Below are 23,976 nucleotides of genomic sequence, written 5' to 3' on the forward strand. Positions count from 1 at the left end.
GGCTATTGTAGGACTATTTATGACTTATTGTGGCCCTGACTCTAATCGCAATGGGTAAATTACACTTTAATGCCGACGGTTATAACGAAACCATAAGACGTTTAAGGGAATAAAAACCTGTTCCACAAAATAAAACCACACCTCTGAACGCAGCTCGCTAGTTTTCCAATCCTTTTTATTGTGGAGTGGGCGTGTGATATCGTTACGCAGCAAGCTATGTGTTGCGGGCTGATTCAGGTTTTGAGACTTTACGTCCATTACATCAGCACGCAAAGTGTGGGCAGACGGGCTGTGAAGCTGTGGCGGCCATATTTCGGTTTCCGAGGGTTGTTTGAGGAAGGAGAAGAAGCAGTGAGGCCGGGCCCTGGGGCCGGTGGAGGAGGAGAGGGGCCTAAAAGAGAAACATGTCTGAGACATACGGTAAGGCGTTGCGTCTGTCTGTATAATGCTAGGGACCTGCGCTTATCCCGGGATACAGTCCCACGGAACCTGACAGGTGTTAGCGGAGTCTGTAAGAATGAGACTGTTTGCTTTAGGGGCTGTGCGTGTTGCAATGGAGATCTATATGTCTGTAGCAGTGCCTGTCTGTTGTGAAGGTACGAATGACTGGTGCTTAAAGAAGAAATGACGTGAAAAGGATGTCTACTAGTTATCGGCGGGACGGTCTGTTAAAGCGACACTGATGCAGGACCCTACCCCTTGTAAAGCAGCCCCTAGCATCAATGCGGATATGTGGGCGGAGGGGCTGTGTGACAGAGCATAGTTTGCTAACAATGGTGGTAGGATACATAGCTGCGCTAGGGCAGGGCTTGGCACGGTGTGTGTGCACATTGCTGAGCTGTGCATGATCAGCCTCTAGTGCAGGAAGGTAATTATTAACCAGTGCTTTAACCAACGCTGCCAGAAACGCAGTAGAGACTGATCAGGTATACCATACTGGTTAGCTGGCTTGCTGCCTTCAGGTTGGTTAAGTTAAAGGGGTGGTTCACTTTTGAATTAACTTTTAGCAAGATATAGGGAGTGGAATGCTGAGATAATTTGCAATTGTTCTTCAGAAAAAAAATGAAAGCCAATTGAAAAGTTGCTAAGAATAGGTTACTCTATAATATAAGCAATGTTCATTAGAGTTGAACTTCCCCTTTAAAGGAGAACTGTCAAAAAAATAATAATAAGCTTTATCATACTGAAATAAGAAACTTTCTAAATATAATCAAATAAAAAGTTGTAATGTTTCTAAAATAACCAAGTTACTCCTCACTATCCCCCTCTCACTATCTTCCTCTCTTCAAGCAGGAGTCAGATTTTGATTGACAGATTCAGTATTTCTTTTAGGGAGGCAAAATCTAACAAAATAACCAACTTCGGCACAAATCCTGCATGTAAAGAGAGAGGATTTATGGTGACCAGCTAGGGGCTAGCCGCTTTTGTGAGAGAGTAGCAGAGAATGACTGGCCATTCCATAGTGGGATTGCTAGAGCATGATGGTCGTTTTGCTAGTGGGTCACCAATTTTAGCCATACCCACTTAGAAAAGCAATGTCTACTAGAAAGGAAATCTAATATATGAATCTAATATATAAATGCTAATATAATGACTCGCCTGGGTAGTTCTGAGCAGGGGCGGGCCGAGCCGACCGGGCGCCCTAGGCAACCCGGTCGGCCACCTCGCCCCTGCACCACGAACTCCATCCCCCCCTCTGTTGTTTGATGTGCATGCGCAGTTCGAGGGGGGGGGGCGGGGCGGTGATGCGCGATGCATCGCTACGCGACGCACAACTGATTGTAGTCTAGGGGTAGGCAGGAGGGGCTCCTGCCTGGCGCCCCCCAATCGTTGCGCCCTAGGCAGCTGCCTCTTCTGCCTACCCCTAGTTCCAGCCCTGGTTCTGAGTACATTGCTGGTTGAAAGCTGATTAATTAACAGTGGTGCCTTTGGTATTGTTCCCTGAGAGAGCCTATAGTTTTAATCTTAAAAAATATCTATAATTATTTCTTGAACTGGACAGCACATACTGGGAAACTGAAGCTACTTTATGTCTGGCCTTTGAGAGGTAGATAATTAGATTACCAGTGCACAGATAAGCAGAAGTTCATTATGCTTGTTGATAAGCCCAATTTGTTGAACTCCTGTTGAAAATGGGTTGTACTGCTCCTTAGGGTGATGGCAAACATGGAGATTAGTTGGCAACAATAAATTGGATCTGCGGTGGCTGACTGAACTTCTAAAAATGCTTTCCATCTGGCAATGATTTAAATTGCAGATAGAAAAATATAAATGTTGCCTCGTTGGAAACTTTGGGTAACTTAGGAAAACGAAGCAACACATATTTGTTCACACAAGCAATTTACATTATTGCTGATGGAAAAGCTTTTAAGGTGGTCATACACGTTAAGATCCGCCCGCCTGGCAAGGTTGCCAAGTGAGCGGATCTTCTCCCGATATCCCCACCTATGGGGGGGCGATATCGGGTGAATTTAGGCTAATTCAGTCATTGGCCCTGGGGCCAAACAATCGAATTAGAACACCGGTAATAGGCGCAGTTGGTTAGGGGACCGCATTGGTCCACGATCCGACTAAATTTTATAACCTGCTCGATCGATATCTGCCCTATTTCAGGCCAGATGTCGGTCGGGCAAGCCTATCGTTTGTGCCCCTACATGGGCCGATAAGCTCTCGAATCGATCTGCATGCATTAGAGCAGATTTGCCATGGGCGACTAATCTCCACATGTACCATAGCACTTAGGGCAATGGCACATGGTAAGATTGGTTGTGGTAAATCTGCGCTACCACAGCCGATAAATCTCCAAAAATACGTTGGCATTGCATAACATTAAGTTCGCGGCAAGTAAAATATATTAAAATATATTAGCTTAATGGTGGGAAATTGCCTCCTTTTGCATTTCCTTCAATTAAGCTGGATATCTGTGTGTATTATGTTTTGCTTACACCGATCCTAATGTTTTGCGATGACTGTGCCATTGCCCTTAGGGCTCTGGCACACAGGGAGATTAGTCGCCCGCGTCAAATCTCCGAATTCGCGGGCAACTAATCTCCCCGAAATGCCATCCCACCGGCAAAAATGTAAATCGCCGGTGGGATGGCATACGCGGCGGCGCGATTTCAGTGAAAGCCTTTCTCGAGGCAACTTCCGCTATTTCACTGAAATCACGCCGCCACGTATGCCATCCCACCGGTGATTTAGATTTTTGCCGGTGGGAAGGCATTTCGGGGAGATTAGTCGCTGCGAACAGGGAGATTTGTCGCGGGCGACTAATCTCCCCGTGTGCCAGAGCCCTAAAGATGGGCAAGCATTATTACCTTAAAGGTGTGTAGTGTCAGTTTAGTACTTAATAGCTTTTTTCTTAATTCATCACTTTTAAAAAAAAAAAAAAAAAAAATCTTCTTCAGTGGGTAAAAGGACCAGGATGTTTATAGAATAATGGCAGACTCTGCATCCAAGCACAGGCTGAGGGTTATGCTCTGCTTAATCTCTGTTTTTTAAAGGAGAAATATACTACTGAAGACACTCCGGGTCTCTCTCCGCGGCAGTTGGAGGTAGCAGGAAAATCAGGCAGGGTCTGTGTCAGCGGTGAGACCCGAAGTGTCTTCAGTTGCTAAGAAGATGTCGGCCAGGTACGTTGCTGCAGTACTCTGCTGTTTTAGCTAGGGGTTAGCGATAGGGACAGTGTTTAAACTTAGGAACTATGCAATAAGGGAGAGGTGAGGTCTTTGTGTCTTACTTCCCCTTTTGTTTTTAGCTTTGGTTCTCCGAGTCCTAGATGTTATGCAGTCTCTGTCTGAAGATGTCTGTGATAATATGAAAGCTTAGTCCAATGCAGCCTAAATGCCTTAAGCTCGCCATACACATTCAGATTTTAGTCTTCTTCCGCCAAAAGCTTGGATATTGGTTGTATGTTTAAATGCAATGATCTTAAACTAACATTCAGACTGATATTGTAGGATAAAGCCCTTAAAATACAAATTAAAGGAAGTTCTGAACATGAAATAGTTGGCAGACACCAATCATACGTTGGTGTCTGGTCCCCCAAGGGTATCGCACAATACATGCTTAGATTTTATCTTTATGCGACTGGAATTTTCTAACCTGCCTGATTGGCTAAATGACCGATTGCCACAGGACGAAAATTAACGGGATAATTCTATGCCCACGCGGTCCAAAAATTGCACAAAACTAGATTTCATACAATTTTATTGGTTTGCCAAGCTTTTTTAGTAGTTCTTTAATGAGTTTCATAAACATAGTTTGTGTGATGGCTTTTTCCTGTTTCTTTGCTGATTTACCTAGTTCTGTGCTCTTCAAGGTAATTAGTAACAAAGGTGAATTATCGACACATGGATTTCTGTTACTGCTGAACATTTCCTGTGCAAACCAGAAGTGCATGTAACATGAACCAGTGTCATATACTGTCTCCAAAAGTAGGTATAAACTGTAAGCAGTTATCAGGGCATCCTGTGCTTGTGGGGAGCCTGTGGTTAAATTAGTAATTGCTGGAAATTACCTTTTATGTAAGATTAGTGTTTTACAACATTGGATGACCTTTACAAGCTGCTACTTTTGTCCCTGAGCTGTACATTTGTTTGTAGATGTGGGTGTTTCCTGTCAGAAAGCAGACTCTGTACTGCAACAGGAGATAAAAAAAAAACTTTAAAACATCACTTTAACAGCAAATTGATTGAGGCAGAGGTGTACTAGGGGGGGTGAAAGATTCTCTTCCTTCCTAAAGTGTGATATAATGAACAATAGCAGTCTGGGCAAGAATCACAAAGATTGTTCAATAAACAAACAAAGCCCAAAGCATTTTATTTGCATTCTTATAGTTAGATAATTTATAGATATAAATAAAATAGAAAATAATTTGCATGTAGTACTGAGATTACAGAATATCTGTGTTGTATGTTTGTAGGGGACTGTCTGCAGAGGGTTCCGGGGCCCCAAATATCAGTTTTTTCACCAGTGAAGGAGTAAAAGTGGGATGTTTTTGAGGGGATTGAGGTGCATGTAGGAGTGAAGTGGCACAAAGAAACTGGTGTAGAGTGGGCATAGGTGTATATGGTATTGAGGCAGGCGTAGAAAGGGGTGCAGAATTAACCTGTCATGGAGATGCATGGTACTTTATTTATGTGCAATGATTGTGCAACCTAGACTGAACCTTGTGGATTCCTATATGCCCTCATTGTATCTATCTTTAGGTCAATGGCCCATGGTGGGGAGGGGCACCAACGCTAATTTTTATGTGCACTCACTGACATACAGGACATGGAGAATTCTCCTCCCACTATAATCAAGCAAATTATAGATCTAAACCAGATACAAAACAAATACTGTTTGTTTAAAATGAAAACTGTTTAAAAGGGAATGAAGATGCTATGGAAACTGCATAGATGCTAAAGGGAAGCATTTGGTGGTGGGGTGTTTCTAACATGAAGATGGTTGTGAAAGTAAGAAATATTATAGTAGTACAGGTACTGTATTATAGGAAATTTATTTTTATTCCTCCAATTTTCATGTATATTTCTGTCATTTCAGACTTCTTGTTCAAGTTCCTTGTCATTGGCAGTGCTGGGACAGGGAAGTCCTGCCTTCTTCATCAGTTTATTGAAAATAAATGTGAGTACTATAATCTCTAAAAAAAAAAAAAAAAAAAAAATGAAAAAACTATGCTTCTTAAATGTTACCCCAAGCAAGTGTGGTTCAGGTCTGCTTTATTATAGCTAAAACAGTATTATGAATCTGGCATATGAGCATAAAAGAGGTGTAGTTTACAAAGCTCCTCTACTGTTGCATACAATTCACTAACCCTGTCCTCAACATAATCTGCTCTGGACAAGGTTCTATTAACTTCTTTTCCTAGGTAAAAGTACTTTCTGATTTCCATGTGCAAAATAGCTAATCTTGCTTTTAAAGAATAAAATGAAGTTCATGCTTGCAAGATGATGCACTTTGGGAAACATATAAACACAATGTAACCTCTGATCTCACGCCCATGATTGACTTCCCCAGCAAGCCAATATGCAAAATGGTACTTACTGTTACAAGTATATAAGGAGAGCTTAACTCTTTAGTACTACAAAAGTCTAATCCAAGTCTTCTTTCTGTTTTAAAACCAGTCTTTTCACTATTGGACAAAATGTATTTGAATTACACATATCTCTATGTAGTGAACTTTCTTTCATGAAATTGGCTTTTTGGGAACTTTTAACCTGGTAAAAATATGTAAATAAATCTACACACTTTATCACTACTGAACATCCTGAAATTCTAAGCTAATGTTTCATATTAACTAGTGTTATAAAGGATTTCAGGGTTGTGATTCTGAAAGTGGATGTAACAGTGAGTTTTTTCACCGTTACAGGGTGGTGTGAGTAGGTGCGGTAGTCTCTTAAGTAAACCACATTCTGAAGTTTCAACCACAAACAACAAACATTCTTCTGGATCCCTTTCCTTTAACTGACTGTGTGTTCAAACTAATTATATTTTTAAAAGTATTTTTACTTAAAGGGAAATAAAGTCCAAAGCTAAGTCTGCTTATATCTTATGCTTTTAAATCATAGGACTACTTGCCATGGCCTGTAGCCCTAAACCAAATAGAATAAGTCTCCCCAAATATCTTATCATTTTAGCTATTTAACATCTTGTTCACATTCCTTTTAATAGTACAGAGTTACAGAATTTCTTCTCAGTCCATTAACTGAGAGTTTTGTGTGCATCTGGTATTAGCATACTGGTAGTTCAAATTTCCTATCTGTGCCTTAGCAGAATTACTATAGTCTTTCTAATTGGTGGGAAGGGAGACATGGATAATGGATGATTATCTTGGCCGCTAGGTGTAGATGTAGTTTAATACCAGAGCAGATCCTTAGTGCTTAAATAGTAGGGCTTAATAGTGCTTTAATAGCCTGTTCAACTTTTCGGATTTTTGTCTAGTTAACCCATGTACCAATTAGTCCACAACTGTGCAGTCTGGCCACACATGTTCATGGATAAATTGCACTGAAATAAGAAACTGCCCTGTTTGGAAATTGATCAGACCACTAAATGAAAGTGGGACCCTGTCCGTTCACTGGATGGCTTGCAACCTTACTATATTTCCTTGGTACTTATTGGCATGTTTTGGCTTTTTGGTTCATTGGCTGTGATAAAGCCCCTTGCATACAGTCATTTCAATCTCATTTCAGTTAAAATTACTGATTTGTATGGGATGGTTGATGCATGTGTGGCCAGCTTAAAAATATCATCTTTCAGCATTTTCACCATTTCAGGCCCAGGAAGTTATTATTATCCTCATTATGTATTAGCTATCTTATGGTCTACCACACAGTATTATATTTTCAATACCCTATAGGTAGTATAGCGTGCCTATGCTGTATGTATTGTAGAATTGTATTTACAGTGAAAGGTATATTTAAAATGTTGCTCTTTTCTTTCAGTTAAACAAGATTCAAACCATACAATTGGAGTGGAGTTTGGATCTCGAATTGTAAATGTCGGTGGTAAATCTGTTAAGCTGCAGATTTGGGATACAGCAGGACAGGAGAGATTCAGGTGTGATTTATTCATTAAAACTATACACACTGCACTAAGTCTTGTTAGAATATTTTAATGATATTCTTACATAACACTGGATTGGAAAAGGGGGTATGAGAACAAACATAAAAATGCTTAGTGGATCCTAGTTAATGAGCACTTTTAAAAGTATGTAAGTTTGTAAAGCATTTTTATTTGTTTCAATCATTTCTAAGTTGGGAAAAAAATCTGTTACCTTTCACAGCAACACAGAAATGCAACAGATTCCCAGTGAATATTCCTTGTTAAGAATGGCCATATACTGGTTTACTGGCTTATTTGGGCCTTGACATGCTTGACCTGTATTGACGTGTTTGTTTAGCCAGTTGCATTTACAAATGCAGTGATCCCCAACCAGTGGCTTGTGAGCAACATGTTGCTCACCAAACCCTTGGATGTTGCTCTCAGTGCCCCCAAACCAGGTAGTTATTTTTAAATTCCTGACTTGTTGGCAAGTTTTGGTTGAATAAAAACAAGATTTACTACCAAATAAAGCCTCCTATAAGCTGATAGTGTACATAGAGGCTACCTAATAGCCAATCTTAGCCCTTATTTGGCACCTCCTGAACTTGTATGATGCTTGTGTTGCTCTCCAAGTCTTTTTACATTTGACTGTGGCTTACAAGTAAGAAAGGTTGGGGATCCCTGCACAAATGGATATGAATGTAAAGATGCTGTTCCTGTCACTCTCTTGTCTGCTCTAGTTGAACACATGCAGTAAGGAGAAATTAGCTGGTTTACTGCTCAGGTGACAGATCTAAACTGCCTCCTGAGGGGCCCATATGATATTCCCTCTCAACTTAAAAATACAATTATTTTGTGTGTTAAAACTATGTGTAATGGTGGCTATACACAGGCCTATAAAGGCTGCTGATGGATCGATTCGGCAGCTTATTGTTCTGCGTAAGGGGCCCTCCAGTGGGCCTACCAACCAACATCTGTCCTGTCAGGGGGCTCCATGCATAGGTCTTGCCAAACGAGTGAATCTTTCAGAGTATGCTGAGTGGGTCAAAATAGTCACTGAATTGTGTAATTTTACATAGAATTTTCACAATAATGTCTTGTGTGCATACACTTAAAAACTAGGATGTATACACAATGCTTAAAAAGTAGGCCGTCCCATACACAAGGTGATGGTAGTGAATTATTAACTGGCCAAAGTGATGTGTAATTTTAAGATGGTATTGTATAACAAAGCTTCTACTTTACTGCCTTTTTAATAATTTAAGAATTTTAAACTTGGCCTTTTATATCAAGATATGTATTTTAAGTTTACAGTTATAGCAACAGGATGTAGTCTGATACAGTTCCCAGTATATATTACCAAATGAAATGGGCACAAGATTTGACAATTGGGAAGTTCTCCAGTATAGTATTAGATTTTGAATCCACTCTTAATTAATCCACAATAATTAGTCTCTCACAAAATAAAATACACCATACTTTATAGGGCTTGTAGTGCAAGAGTTAAAGGGCCTTATAGCAAACAAACTTTTTGCCCATTTTTTTAACAAAAAACTATGATTTGTGCTACTGCTTAAGCAAAACAGGGCAAACAATAAATTATAGCTAGCTACATGCCCAGTAGAAAATTAAAAAATAGATTACTAGTGCGCAAGTAAACAGAAGTGCACACATAGATTTTTATGACAAGGCAAGTCCGTGAGAAAAAAACTGCCTTAACCCTTTTACTGCCAGCCATTTTGGTCAAAGCGGAACTTGTATTGCCAGACAGTTTTTGAACATTTTGCACTGTTTCACTTTAGGGGCCTTTCCTCGGGGGGACTTTTAGTTTACCAAGGAAAACAATATATCGTTTTTTTCAGAACAACCTAAGCTTTCAAAATATGGTAGAATTATTGTGTAATTCCAATTCTGTAACAAGATATAGGCTTCTAAATGTCTAAAAATGCAAAAAAAATCAAATTTTCCATAATATAATCACACATACTAGAAACAAAAATTATTTTATGCATGAATATACAACTGATTTGGAAAGTCCCATGTCTCCTGAACGTGCCAATACCAAATATATATAGTTTTATGGAGATTTCTCACTTGTATAGGTCAAAAACTCCCAGCAGTACACTACCAAATTCCCAAAGCACTGCTCCAAAAAAACTGCATACTTTGGATTTCAAGGCCAAAATTCCACTAACAGAAGGTTTATCCCAGAAAATTGTACATTTTTGGAAAGAACAGAATGTATGGGGAATACAGAATAGGCACAACTGTCTGTCTACTCCAAACTATCAAGTCGCAATGCTTTCCTAAAGTTATTGGTTTTTATCAAAATTTGTGATTTTTTTTAAAAATCGCTTCAAAGCTTCTAGTCTATAGTATCTTATCTCCTACAGGTCATAAAGTAACCAAATAAAACACCCTAAATATGAATGCCTGGGGTCCACTGAACAGTTTGATGCCCAATATGTATAGGTTTACCTAAGTATGTGGCATGTAGGGGCCCGAATGTGAACATACCCCATATGAACTGTCATTTCTGTCATTTCAGCTTCTGCAAAATCAACACATTTACATCATTATATGTGGGATAAAGCTAGTAAAAAGTATGCTCACCCCAGAAAGTCATATATTTTTGGAAAGTACACATTCCCCCGAATCTAAAATGGGTACCCATGTCTTTCTACTCCAAAGTACCAAGCCGCACAGCTTTTCTAAAGTTAGCAATTTTGATGACATTTCCAAAAATCCCCTCAAAGCTTCCACTTTGAAGCATCTTATCTCCCACATAGCATTAGGTACCAAGATAAAACACCCTGAATTTGAACGCCAGGGGTCCACTGAACAGTTTGATGCCCAATATGTATAGGTTTACCTAAGTATGTGGCATGTAGGGGCCCCAATGTGAACATACCCCCATATGATCTATCATTTCAGCTCCTGCAAAATCAACACATTTACATCCTTTATGTGGGATAATGCTACAAAAAAAGTACATTCACCCCAGAAAGCCATATATTTTTGGAAAATACACATCCCCCCGAATCTATAATGGGTAAATATTTCTTATTGCTACAAAGTACCAAGCTGTAAAGCTTTCCTAAGTTTGCAGATTTATATGACATTTCGAAAATCGCATAAAAATGTTGCAATTTGCCGCATTTATCTCTCACAATTTCTTGATAAAGATCAGATAAAGACAAATCACCCCAAAAAGGAACACCAGAGGTCTACTGAACAGTTTGATGCCCAATATGCATAGATATACCAAAGTCTGCGGTATGTACTGAACCCAAAATGAAAATAGCGCATAAGGATTTCTCGCCTGCCAGCTCAGCTTTTGCACACAGAGCCCCCTGTCAGTGTATTATGTGCCAAAACTTCCCCTAACCATACAGTGACCCCCACAAAACCATATATTTTTGGAAAGTACACATTTGACAAATCCAACAAGGGTAAAGAGTCCTTTCTACACCAAAGTACCAATCTGCAGAGCTTTCCTAAAGTTATTGGTTTTTATGACATTTCAGAAAATTGCCTAAAAATGTTGCAATTTGTCGCATTTATCTCACACAATTTCTTGCGTACAAAGGCAAGTCACCCCAAATAGGAACACCAGAGGTCTACTGAACAGTTTGATGCCCAATATGCATAGATATACCAAAGTCTGCGGTATGTACTGAACCCTAAATGAAAATAGCGCATAAGGATTTCTCGCCTGCCAGCTCAGCTTTTGCACACAGAGCCCCCTGTCAGTGTATTATGTGCCAAAACTTTCCCTAACCATACAGTGACCCCCACAAAACCATATATTTTTGGAAAGTACACATTTGACAAATCCAACAAGGGTAAAGAGTCCTTTCTACACCAAAGTACCAATCTGCAGAGCTTTCCTAAAGTTATTGGTTTTTATGACATTTCAGAAAATTGCCTAAAAATGTTGCAATTTGCCGCATTTATCTCACACAATTTCTTGCGTACAAAGGCAAGTCACCCCAAATAGGAACACCAGAGGTCTACTGAACAGTTTGATGCCCAATATGCATAGATATACCAAAGTCTGCGGTATGTACTGAACCCTAAATGAAAATGGCGCATAAGGATTTCTCGCCTGCCAGCTCAGCTTTTGCACACAGAGCCCCCTGTCAGTGTATTATGTGCCAAAACTTTCCCTAACTATACAGTGACCCCCAGAAAACCATATATTTTTGGAAAGTACACATTCTGATGAATTCAAAATAGGTAAAGTTATTTTTGTACACCAAAGTTACACCTGGCAAAGCTACGCTAAAAACAGATCAGGAATACTTATATAGGGATAAAATGTGATAAAACCACAAAAATTGTGCAAATCAGTGAAACAACAAAATAAGTCACATGACAGTGTAATTAGTGGCCAGAATATCTGATCCAATAGTTACGCTGTCAAAATAAGAAGGTAAAAATAAGGTAAAAGAAAATAAAAACAAAGTGGTAAAATGAAAAAAATAAAAATAAAAAAAAAGCAAAACAAAAAAAAACCAAAGTGTTTGTGTATACATGTGTGTACATGTGTAAAAGTTGTGTGATAGTGTGTAAGTGTGTATATGAGTGTAAATAAGTGTATAAAAGTGTGAAAAATGAAAAATAAATAAATAAATAAATAAAAAAATGCTAAAATGTGTGCTGTAAGTGTGTGTAAATGTATGTAAGTGTGTATAAATGTATGTAAATGTGTGTAAAAGCAATAAAAAAAAAACTCCTTACCTGTTCCTGAAGACCCGATCGCTCCTGGCTCAGTTGGGCCGGCGCTGGGGGAGAGGGAGGAAGCAGGAAGCAGCAGATGCGATCGCGTCTGCTGCTTCCTGGAGGGTCCTGCGAGCGATCGGCTCGCAGGACCCTGATGACAGCCCCCCTGGCATATTGCCCAGGGGGGCTGTCATTGTTAGAAGCCCTCTGCAGCGGCGGCACATGCCGCCGCTGCAGAGGGCAGCGCTTAAACGCCAACGACGTATGAGACACGTTGTTGGCGTTTAAGCCCTTTTACTGCCAGCATGTATGCCATACGTGCTTGGCAGTAAAAGAGTTAAACTAAATTCTGTACTTTTTTTTATCAGGTCGGTAACCCGCAGTTACTACAGAGGAGCAGCTGGAGCATTGTTAGTTTATGACATTGCAAGGTGAGTTGTGCAGCTCCAGTAGTCTTAAATTATTCCTTCTGGTTAAGAAAATAAATAAAACATGTTCTGTAGATTCACAGCAGATATACCTCATCTTGGTGGGATACCTATTTTATTTACTTGTGAAAAGCATTTGTTATCATACTTGACTTGTATTAGACCTTTTGCTTATATGGTTCTTGTCCATTGCATAAACAAAATTTGTTCACTGTGAACGAAAGGAGAGAAGGGGAAATTACTGTGACCTACTGCATATTAGTATTCTTTACACATGGGGCCCATTCATGAAAGCAGGATTTTTTTTTTTCAGAAAAATATTTTTTCTAATTTATAGAACTTTTCATAATGACTACAATAATATCGTTAAAATTGCACTACTTTTTCGTGGTTTTCGTTAACTTCCACAAAAAAAGTTGTATTTTTTGTAAAGACTACAACCATTTTGGAATTCATTCAAGCTTTGGTATCGTGGCTACCTTTTGGCCAGGTTGGATCTGTACAAGGCCATTTAGTCTTATGGAAGGCTTCCAAAATCATGCATTGAAGTTTCAAAACCAGAAAGGTTTTTGCGCCATTTATGATCATTCGGATCCCAAAATTTCTCGACTTTCTGATCGCAACCACAATATTTTCTTACGACCAAGAAAATAATTTTTGCACATCAGAAATTATCGTGGTTACTCCGAATTTTTTCCAATCGAAAATGCTGTAATGAATGGGCCCCATGTAGTCAGTTTGAGGGAAGTAGGTATAGTTAACAGCAAATCAAGCTTCCTCAGATACTCTACGTGCCGGTTACAGGACAAGAATTTTGTCAGTAGTTTCATATGCTGTATAATTTACAGCAGACTGAAATGAAAAATAAACTTTGGAACCTATTAAGGAGATGCAAAGTGGGTCTGTATGGGTAGAAGTTGTCATAACAGATGCGTATTAAAAAGCTGTGCTTGAAAATAATATAGTCAGTAATGGCCAAATTTTGTTCCCTATGTTATTAAATTTCAAAGATAGCTGGTAACTATTTATATATATTTATGTAAAAAGTTAATACGGTAGGTTAATTTGTGTAAATTTGTCAAGTGTGGGAACGATTTTACCCTTGTCCTTAATGTTTTAACATAGTGTGCCATCTATAGACAAAGTAAGCAGTCTATCTTGGCGTGAAACATATTAAGAGAATGAAGGTTGGCAAACTTTTTTTTTTTTTTTTTTTTTTTTTTTAGAATTTTTACTAATTCTTAAGATGATGTATTAATTACAAGGACCGTTTTCTTTGTCTGTCTTCTTGCTTCACTACATAGATTTATTTAGCAAAAAAAGGTCTATAAACACGTCACTGTTATAAATACCATTTAGTCCTTGTGTGGCCTGATGTTTAGGCATGTAACTTTCTCTGTGGCCCTCCGGAAGACTGTTAGGGGTTGCATTATATACATTATTTTATCATTAGTGAAATATAGGTCTTAATGTTACTAACCTATTAAAATGTGGAAACACTTGACTTTAGAAAGGTCTGAGCAATACATAAGTAAGTAACTAACTATAACCAAATTATCATTATTAAAGTCTTCTGATGTACTAATCCAGGAATGAATAGCATGCCACAATGGTTAGCACGTTACCTCTAGAAAGCAATAACCCATACATTGCATGAGAATCTCTTTGCCTGATGCAGAATTATCACAAAACCTTTACCATGTTACCACTCACCAATAACATGTTACCATTGTTATTGAATTTAAGCTCTTGTTACTTTCCTTACAGCCGAGAAACTTATAATGCTCTTACCAACTGGTTGACAGATGCCAGGACTTTAGCCAGCCCAAACATCATTATAATCTTGTGTGGAAACAAAAAAGATTTGGATGCTGATCGAGAGGTGACATTCCTTGAGGCATCCCGCTTTGCTCAGGAGAATGGTGAGAAAGAGTTAAGGGTACTCCTAGGAGGCTGCAGCCCTCTGTATATCTTATGTAAACAAAAACCAAGTATTGGCTACACATTCACTTTTGAAATGAATGGAAAATTAGCTATGTATGGCAGAAGCTGATGCTGTCAGCCTGAGAATGCTCACTGTAAAAGTCGAAAGTAGTAAAAGCAGAGTCCAGAGCAGCCACTTATTGGGTAAGCACACAATCTCTTTAGTCCCCTGCGTAAAACTTGCTGATGTCTTTGGGAAGGTCATGAAAATTGACTGCACCACAAGCTATGATAGCACTTTTGTGTGTTTGATATAACTTGTTGGCCTGATACTCGCTCAGCAAATCAGGGCATGTTGTTTTTTAAGCAACTAGCACAAGGCACTCAGGAATACAGCCTCCAGCTTTCCATGAAGGCTACAGCCATTGAGTACATATTAAAGGAGAAGGAAAGGCCAAATCACTGGGGAATATTAGGCAACCCCCAGTGATTGTGATCACTTACCTGCACTGGGCTGAGGTATATGAAAGCGTTCCTCCTGTCTTCTTTCTTTAGAATCCCAGGGCCAACAAATGCGCAGTCGAGCGAAAAAGCCGTCCTTTTTGTTAAATTTGGCTTTTCACTCTAAAGACTGAAGCAGGAAGAAGAATGACAAGCTCACATACACCCCGCCTGGTGCAGTTTTCTCCAAACAGGAGCACCGGCCAGGGGTTTCAGGTAAGCGTTTACAATCATTGGGGGGGTTCACCCAGTGATTGTAACTTTCCTTCTCCTTTAAAAAAAAAAAAAAAAACCTTTAAAAAATTTTTTTGCTTTTTTTTTTTTTTTTTTTTTTTTAATAGTCCTTCTTCCACTCCTTTACTTGAGTAGTTTAAAGGAGGAGGAAAGGTATAATCACTGGGGGGTGCCAAATGTTAGGCTTCTGTTAGCAAAAACTGCCCCAGCCTGGGGTACCTGCGAGCAATCCTCTTCCTATTGTCTTATTTCTTTCCTATCCCAGGGCCGAGTAAAAAAGCCGTAATTTTTTGTTAAAGTTTGGCTTTTCACTCTTTGCACCGCATGTGCATGCACAGTTGAAGGAAGATGAATGCACGCTCACAGGTACCCCAGCCCAGTGAAGGAGTACCGGCCTGGGGTATCAGGTAAGCGATTACTATTAATACTGTCTAATATTTTGGCACCCTCCAGTAATTGTACCTTGAATCACCAAATCTGAAAGGATATGCTGAGCTAAAAGAGCAGCCTAACTCTTGGGGACAGTTTTATTATTGGTAAAGATTAGATTCAAGCATACCATACATTGATATACCATACATTGTAGACATCCATACATTGATATACATATACAAACCTGTATATTTTGTGTTTTTGGCATTTTCAGAACTGATGTTTTTGGAAACTAGTGCACTGACTGGAGAGAATGTGGAAGAAGCTTTTTTAAAATGTGCCAGAACGATACTGAGTAAAATAGAATCCGGTATGTGGCAATTAACTTTTTTTTGTCATAGTTTTCTGTATTTCTAAAGAGTCTTGACAGTTTATACAATTTGGGAATATGCATTTAGGCAGAGACTTAAGTCCCTTTACATGTTGGTTATTTGGCCAGGCCCTCATTTGACAACAGAGTCACTGGTTAGTAAAGTAGAACCCAAATATTGAGGGATAACCCCTCTAGGGGGACCAATTAGGGTAAAAGTTGAGAAGAATGCTTATTTTCTCTCCTACTTACTCTTGGAACCTAACTTAATTATGTGAAATCTGGGGCGAACGCTTATTTTATGCCACAGGTATTCAAAAAACCGTGGCTATAAGAACATTTTTAATATCTTCCCCATTGTTTATAGCCAAAGGATCCCTGATATTGCACCTGAAAAAGGGGCTCTGATACCTACTGGCTTAATGACTGATATCCATCCTCTTGTTTCTTTGACCCTTAACTTATTGCAACTGTACCTTGTATTTATTGTTATGCTTTGTATTTATCTATTATTATCTTAATAACCCCCTGTTAAGAGCTTTATAAATAAATATATACATGCATAAATATACATGGACTTGGCTGAACAATAAAGTAAGAGTAAATTAAATTACAGAATAGTCTGTCAAAAGTGTCACCCAATGCATCCAACTCTATGCGTTGTTTGTCAAATTCTCCACATTGATATATGGCAAGATTTATGCGTACCTATGGAAAGCTTAATTTTATGTATATGGTTAAAAAAAAAGTAACTTTGCGTGCTTCTTCCACATTTTATTTTTCTGTACCCGCATCTTGCATGGCCAACTTTCTCTCTCTCATATTTTATTAGAAATATCTGTTTCTTCATCTGCCAGGCAGCAAACAGGTAACAGGTCTTCCTTCCCTGGACCATTTGTGAGGTGTCCATACTTTGAACTGCAGACAAGACATGGCTTAGGGGCAACTATTTGTTTGGGTGTTGTGGCGCACTGTCAGTCCCTTCCTCCTTCTGCTGTCCTCTGCCCCATTATTTGTAGCTCGTGTTCGTATATACGTATGTAAATTTTTATTTATAAAGCACTACTTATGTATGCAGCACTGTACAGTAGAACAATGCAACAAACAGGGGGTCATTACAGTAATATAGTAAATAAAGTACCCCCTGTTGAAAAACATAAGGATTTTATAAGTCACCAAGGAGTTCAGCCTCATGCTTTTATACAGGTCATGGATCTTGGGTGACTTCTTATATGCTCATATTTTATTATAATATACAAGTTTCCATGAGTCATGTTAAGCACCTTGTTATAAGAATATAATTTACAGGATATTCATGGCTCTTGTGTATTATAGATAAATAAATACAAAGTAAAATATTAAATACAAATAAAAACTAAGTTGCATTAAAGATTCAGGATGGAGGCCCCTGTCCCATAGAGTCTTAACGGCCCTGCTTCTAGCTTCCTCTTTGGAATGTCAGATGGGGCATATTTAAGGGTCTTTTTTTGTGGGTCTTTTTTCTGCAGTACACATTAGGGAGTCCCTCAGCTCTTGAACAGTGTCCACCAAGAGACTTTTAACAACCAAACTCATCTTTAGGGTCTCCTTTTTGTAGACTGCCCCTAACTAATACTGCAAATTTAGCGTTTTTTCTTTCTGAAGAATGGTTTGATCGTTGTAACCATAGATGCTATCCCTTTACAAAGTACACTACAAACCATTGCACAAAGTAGCATGGAATTATCTAGAATGCCATTTTATTCTGTAGTGTTACTTTTTTCTTGGCGTTACAGTTGGCATTACACTTTTAGGCAGTTAGCATTATATGGCATCTGCTAAACGCAGACTCACCTGTCAGATTTTCAGATAGTGAAGTGCAACTCACTCCAGTAAATTCCACTGCTCCAGAATCCAGTGGTTGGCTCTATGTGATACTTGCACATATAGATGTTGGGCTTCGGCATGTCTCTACATAAAAATACCATGCTTTTGATGAATGCTGCTGATGTTTCTTCCGAGAGTGTTTCCAAATAAGGATATGCAATTTTGGAAGGGGTGTACTGGCACTTATGGCAATATAGTATACACTATCTAGAACTAAACATGCATTGTCAATAATGCAGGGTAAATAATACATATGTATAATACCTAGTATAAATGTGTTTCTCTGTTTTTTGTTTCTTGTATAATTTATAAATGGTATGCACAGAGCAGTGCCCAGCATGTGAGTTTATTTAACTTGGCATGCTCCCTCCTAGCCCCACTGAGCAGCACTCTTGCTGTTCTTGGGTATTTATAATGTGTCCTGTCAGTAATATTTCTGGCCATTTTGTTATTTTTTTCAATTTTGCTTCTGGGTTGCTTTCTTTTCTTGTCTCTGTTATTATGATGTTTGCATTTTTTACCATATTGTGAGAGCCTGCATCTAGGTTCAGAGAAACTGGAACCTGCATATCATCATAGTAATACATTGTACCAGATGCACCTCAGAGCATATATATTCCTGTAAAGTACAAGCAATTGGCAATGCTGCTGGAGTTGCAGTGTGTATTAGTTAGGATTAAGGTTCAAAGTATTAGTGAAAAATTGTCTAAAAGTTTTCTTCTCTGCTATGAGTAAAATATATCTATTAGTTATAATACTATAATATTATAAAGTTATATAATTGGCATTTGGTTTTATTCTTTTTACTGTTTTCTCCTGTCTTTACCAAGCGTGAGAGCTCTGCCTATTTCCTATTTAAGTTATCACTTAAATTTACACACTGCTTAGGGAAAGGAAATCCCATACGTTTACACATGGTCAAACAGTGTGAAAAAAAGCATCTAACCTTAAAGTGAGACTGGCTTTATATTATTATAAGTTATATAGAAAATGCTATATATATATATTATAAGTTATATAGGAAATGTTGGTGCTACCTACAAAAATGCATCCATAATGTGTTTTTTTTTTTTTTTTTGTTCTTTTTCTTTAGGGGTGTATCAGGTTATACCTACTCAGTATTTTCCATAAAAAAACTCAAAACTCAAACATATATAAATATGAGATTATTTGATATGTGCCATGGAGTAGATAACTGGAATTGACCAACTATGGATCAGAAATTTATAGAAGTAGTATTTATTGGTATTTTAATCTCTCTGAAAGCAATACATCATATCTTTGAAATGTACCGTGGTTATTAGAAGTCAACAAAAAGCATCACAGTCTTTTCTGCTCTTAAACAGTACATATTTAAATATTTTATTACTACACTTCTACAGACTTTTTTCTTTTAGTGCAGTATTTGTTGATGCCATGATTTACGATCACCATAGTTATAAACCCCTCTTGTTAGATACAGTTTCAGTAGAGCAAACACGTCGCTGTTTGCTTGAAATATGCATCATATCCTTTGTGCACTACTTTTTATGTTACATTGGATTAGAGATCTTGGGATTGGAGCCTATTTGTTTTGTGTGTTATCCCTTGTGCACTACTTTTTATGTTACGTTGCATTGGAGATCTTGGTATTGGAAACTATTTGTTTTGTGTGCTTGAAGTTTGCATCTTATCCTTTGTGCACTACTTTCTATGTTACATTGGATTGGAAAGTTTGGTATTGGAGACTATTTGTTCTGAGTTTAATGCCATGGTTCAAGTCTTGTTAATTGGAAAAATATTTCTCTGTTGTGAGAAGTGTGTTAGTGATGTACAAAAGCAAAACCTTTCCTCATTCTGTACTTGTTTAGGAGAGCTTGATCCAGAGAGGATGTGGTCTGGGATCCAGTATGGTGATGCTTCACCACGACATGCAAAGCACTCTCATGGTACCCAACAGCAGAACAGGCAACAGTGCAATTGCTAATGCAACCACAAGAAAGGTAATGGTATTTGTATACATTAGATAATATAAACTATAGGTATTGAATTATGTGGTATATTGAGCATTATCACAGATATAAAAAAATGGTGGCCTAATGGACTCTGTTTGGGGAACTTCTCCATTATCCCCTCTAATACAGTCAAAGTTCTTATAGCAATGCAATAGTAAAGATGAGTTCCATAACTAATGCTGAGAGCTATGGTATACAGTACAATTTGACCACCACGGCCCTTTCAGGAAGAATTGCAGTGGTAAATATCCTTCCCTGCATGCAGCACCTTTACAATTACAGGAATAAGAAACATGCTGCCTTTGGCAGGCACATCAATTGTCATACAGGATTCCCTTGAGAATGCATACTTTGACATCCCTAATTGATTCCTGTCTGATGGTACCAGTGTTTGCTGTAGGCAGGACATTTACTATGCAAACTAATAGGAAGTAACTGTACTAAGGAAGGGGACTTTTGTCTGTCTCCCTGAACGAATTGCAAAATGCGTAGTGTCAAACGCTAAATTCAATAATGAATCTGGGTCTCCTGAAAAACATATGTATACATATGTGTAAAAAAATATGTTCATTTATATGTATGCTAGTTTTGATAGTTTATTATGTACTGTTGAAGGCACATATAGCAGTTTATTTATAGGATAGTTTTGTTTTTTTAACGGTATATTAAATAATTGAAGACTGTAGCATACACTTTCTCATTAATACCCCCTGTATTTACACCATTATTTTTTTTTGTTTCTATTACAGGAGTTTCAGTTTTGACATAGAAGCTTGCTCATCCTTTTCCAAGTAATTTAAAGCACTTGTCCTACTTACAGGATTCATCTTGTTCCCTGCTCTGTGTTTGGAAGCCCGTGTGACGGCATCCTTCCTGATATGGCTCCTTACGCACTAAAAACATTGGAGAGAAGTTTCACATCTTTGTCAGCCACTGTGACCACTCTGTGAATTTCCTCCAAATGGATGAAAAGCCAAATTATTCATCCCAGTGTCAGCCCCCATTCCATCCCAAGAAGGAACTGTGGTTATTAAAATAATATATATATGTAAGCACCAAAACATTTAATGTTGTATATTAATCAGGATTAAAGGAACACATTAGTCAGTGCACTCCTTATGCATGAAGAATAAGACTGACATTTGTGCTCCCAATGCACCCTGTATAAGAGCTGACATTTAGTACATGCCAGCTTTTTTGCTACATATACCCAGTTTATTAAGACCTGTGCCCACACACACAAACATATATACTGAAGTAAAATATCTTGTTTTAGTTTTATCTTGACAATGCCATTTTGCCATGGATCTTTCATGGTTCTGCTGTATTTTACATTTTGGGTGCTTGGTGTCAGTTATGCATAACTTGTGGTCCTCTAGTTGTTGAGAAACAGCAACAGCTTGAAGTTTGTCCTATGCATTTCACAAAAGTTGTGGTTTAGCTTTACTCCAGCCTTAAAATATACTGTATTCTAATGCTAAAAAATCCTCATTCTGTGTAAAATCATACTGTTACATTTGTAGATCTGCATTCAAGAAAAAAAAATCTGCTTCTTGCTAAAACTTGAGAAATGTTAAGTTTTTTTTTTTTTTTTTCTTATCGCTCCACTTTTTCTTCTGTCTTAAGGAGTGCAAAGGAAAGCCTTCTGAATTGTCGAAATTAAATATCTGAGGGTTTCAGCATGCCCTTTTCCATGAAACCGTAATATTTATGTGAGTTCTAGAACTCCGTATCTGCTGACATGATTACATATTGTAAAATTCCACTGCAAAATGTTACTGCTACATCAGAAAGCTTCATGTTATGGTCTGCTGGTTCAATCCAGATTTCTCTTGTTTTTCCGTATATAATTATATCATTTTCATTGTGATAATTCCTGTTATTATTTTAATGCCTTTAAATTAAGTGCAAGATTCTTAGTTTCTTATGAGAATTTAACTTATGTGTATAGAGAAAAATTGGCTGGCATAATATCTTGCAATGTATATTACAGGAAAGAGCATATATGCGTGTGTGGGTGCTTGTATGTATGCATGTATCTCCTCAGAACATTCCTCACCTGCACCCCTTAGTTATGCCTGAGATGGATGTTACAAGAAATGATGCTGTAGTATATTTTTGCATTGTTTAAATTGGTTGTATATTAAATAAAACTTGACTAAAATTTGGTTCATGCCCTTCAGAAAGAGATGCTGGAGAAATTTGCATGCAATTCTGTATATTGAACATAATGCTGGTAGCATTAAATAATATATTACAATTTATTATTACAGTTTATAAACATTTTAATAGATTTTTAGCTTACTCTCTTCCTACACTGTACCAACTGTTTAACCTGATAGTTGCCGCCACTTTTGCCTTTGACCTATTAGATATGTTGTCAGTCTCGTTAGGTCACTTATTTATCTGAAGAGAAACTAAAACCCTCAGAATATTGTGCATGCTGCGTTACTAGCCAATAAGAAGTATTTAAAGGACAAGGAAAACTAAAAAAAAAACCTAAAAAGCTGCCCATCACAAAATACCTAAAATTTATGCTTCCACACCACATACACAGTCAGACATAGGTGTATAACAGCTAGTCACTCTGCATGGCCTGTCCCCATGTAATGTGATGTTGCTTCAGACCACCACTTGGGTGGTTAGAGCTGACAAAGCATTCATGACATGGGCAAAAACGCTCATCTTTGAGTATGACTAACTTTTAGAGAAGATCTTTTAACCCATTTGTTTAAAGTTTTTAGTTCAGGTGCCTTTTGTGGTTCAACATTTATTCTAGGGTCCAGCTTAGTCATAACAAAGTTACAGATATTTGAAAACATTTCTGTATCAGACATTTAGACATTGTTCTGAAAATATCTATTTCTATAAAGAAGCTTTTTCCATCTAAAAACATCTTGGTATCATAAGGTGTCTTAGAAGCCGCAAGGAACTGACCTATTGCACTTCACTTATCCGTTCATAACCCTTACAGACCGACACGTACACATACGCATGTGTTTTTCTAAGAATACTATAATGAGAATTTTGCGTGACAATCTCCTCTTGTCTTCCTGGGAGGAAGAGGGAGGGGAGGTAAAGGAGAAAATAGGGCAGGAAGTTTTGGTGAGAAGGTTAACTTTCCGCTGATTTGTCTGCATCTTCCAGAAAAAGATTGTTTTGGAAAGCAGAGATATTCAGACTGTTAAAGGCATGATGTTTAAAGGGTTGTATGAGCTGCTTCTCAAGTCACAAATGTAGCTGTGGCAGATCAAAGGTTGCTGTCTGTTAAACTAAAATAATTTCTGTAAATCTGCTAAATGTTGAGACAGAGATTTTTTTATGTCTCAATCTAAAATCGTCTGTGCTCATTTTGTCATTGTGCTTGTGATCTGTACTTCTGTGTGCTATATATTTGGCTATTAGGTCTGCTGCTTTTGCTTCTGCATGTCTGCCTCATTGCTATCATCTATATCTCATAATACATAATGACTTTTTCTGTACTGTTTATATCAGCTGCCTAATAAACCACTGCTTTATTTCTATTTTCTACTGTCATATTCTTTCCATCTTCACTGCTAAGATATTTATTTACGTATATTTGCCTCTATGTTGTTTCTAATGTACCAGTTATGTCTATTACCTGGTCTTTTCATTACCTGAAGGTGACTATGCCTGCCATCTCTGTTTGCCTGTTTCACTATCTGTGAAGTTCAACAGTTTAATTTTTTTTTTTCATAGACTTTTACCTTCCTAGAGTCTAGATTCTTAGTATTTACTCAAGAATCCTAAATAATAAAAATAATAATAAAACTGTCAAACCAGGCAACACTGTAGTGTAATAATGACATAGTTTGTACAGAACTTTTATAGCAGGAGTTTTAAGGATGCTGTACATTATTGATTCCTAGAAAAACTGCAATGAAATGGTTGAAAATGGCACCAAAAGTGGTAAAAGGTAAATCCATTCAGTTTGTAATTCACTAATTACCAAACTGAATGTTAAAGTAGGTGAGGGAACAAACTGTATGGCCTT

General features: G+C 38.0%; 1 protein-coding gene across 2 annotated transcripts; it reads left to right on the forward strand.

The window, feature by feature from the left end:
- Window positions 1-388: 388 nt before the first annotated feature.
- Window positions 389-23,485, forward strand: rab4b (RAB4B member RAS oncogene family). Of its 2 annotated transcripts, none has more exon segments than NM_001016987.2 (8): window positions 389-420; window positions 5,548-5,628; window positions 7,449-7,563; window positions 12,642-12,704; window positions 14,469-14,623; window positions 16,006-16,101; window positions 19,818-19,949; window positions 20,711-22,125. In NM_001016987.2, coding segments are annotated over 7 exon segments (642 nt in total). In that variant the 5' UTR covers window positions 389-404; the 3' UTR covers window positions 19,934-19,949; window positions 20,711-22,125.
- The last annotated feature ends 491 nt before the right edge of the window (window positions 23,486-23,976 follow it).

Source organism: Xenopus tropicalis, chromosome 8 (genome assembly GCF_000004195.4).
Source record: "Xenopus tropicalis strain Nigerian chromosome 8, UCB_Xtro_10.0, whole genome shotgun sequence".
NCBI lineage: Eukaryota > Metazoa > Chordata > Amphibia > Anura > Pipidae > Xenopus > Xenopus tropicalis.

What these genes read in the sequence shown, in the direction of transcription:
- rab4b (XM_031890477.1), top strand. Translation starts at nt 518, where the DNA reads ATGAGACTGTTTGCTTTAGGGGCTGTGCGTGTTGCAATGGAGATCTAT. An exon ending in TCAGTTTATTGAAAATAAAT is followed by an intron (nt 5,629 to 7,448) that starts GTGAGTACTATA and finishes CTTTTCTTTCAG; the next exon opens with TTAAACAAGATTCAAACCAT. An exon ending in TTAGTTTATGACATTGCAAG is followed by an intron (nt 12,705 to 14,468) that starts GTGAGTTGTGCA and finishes CTTTCCTTACAG; the next exon opens with CCGAGAAACTTATAATGCTC.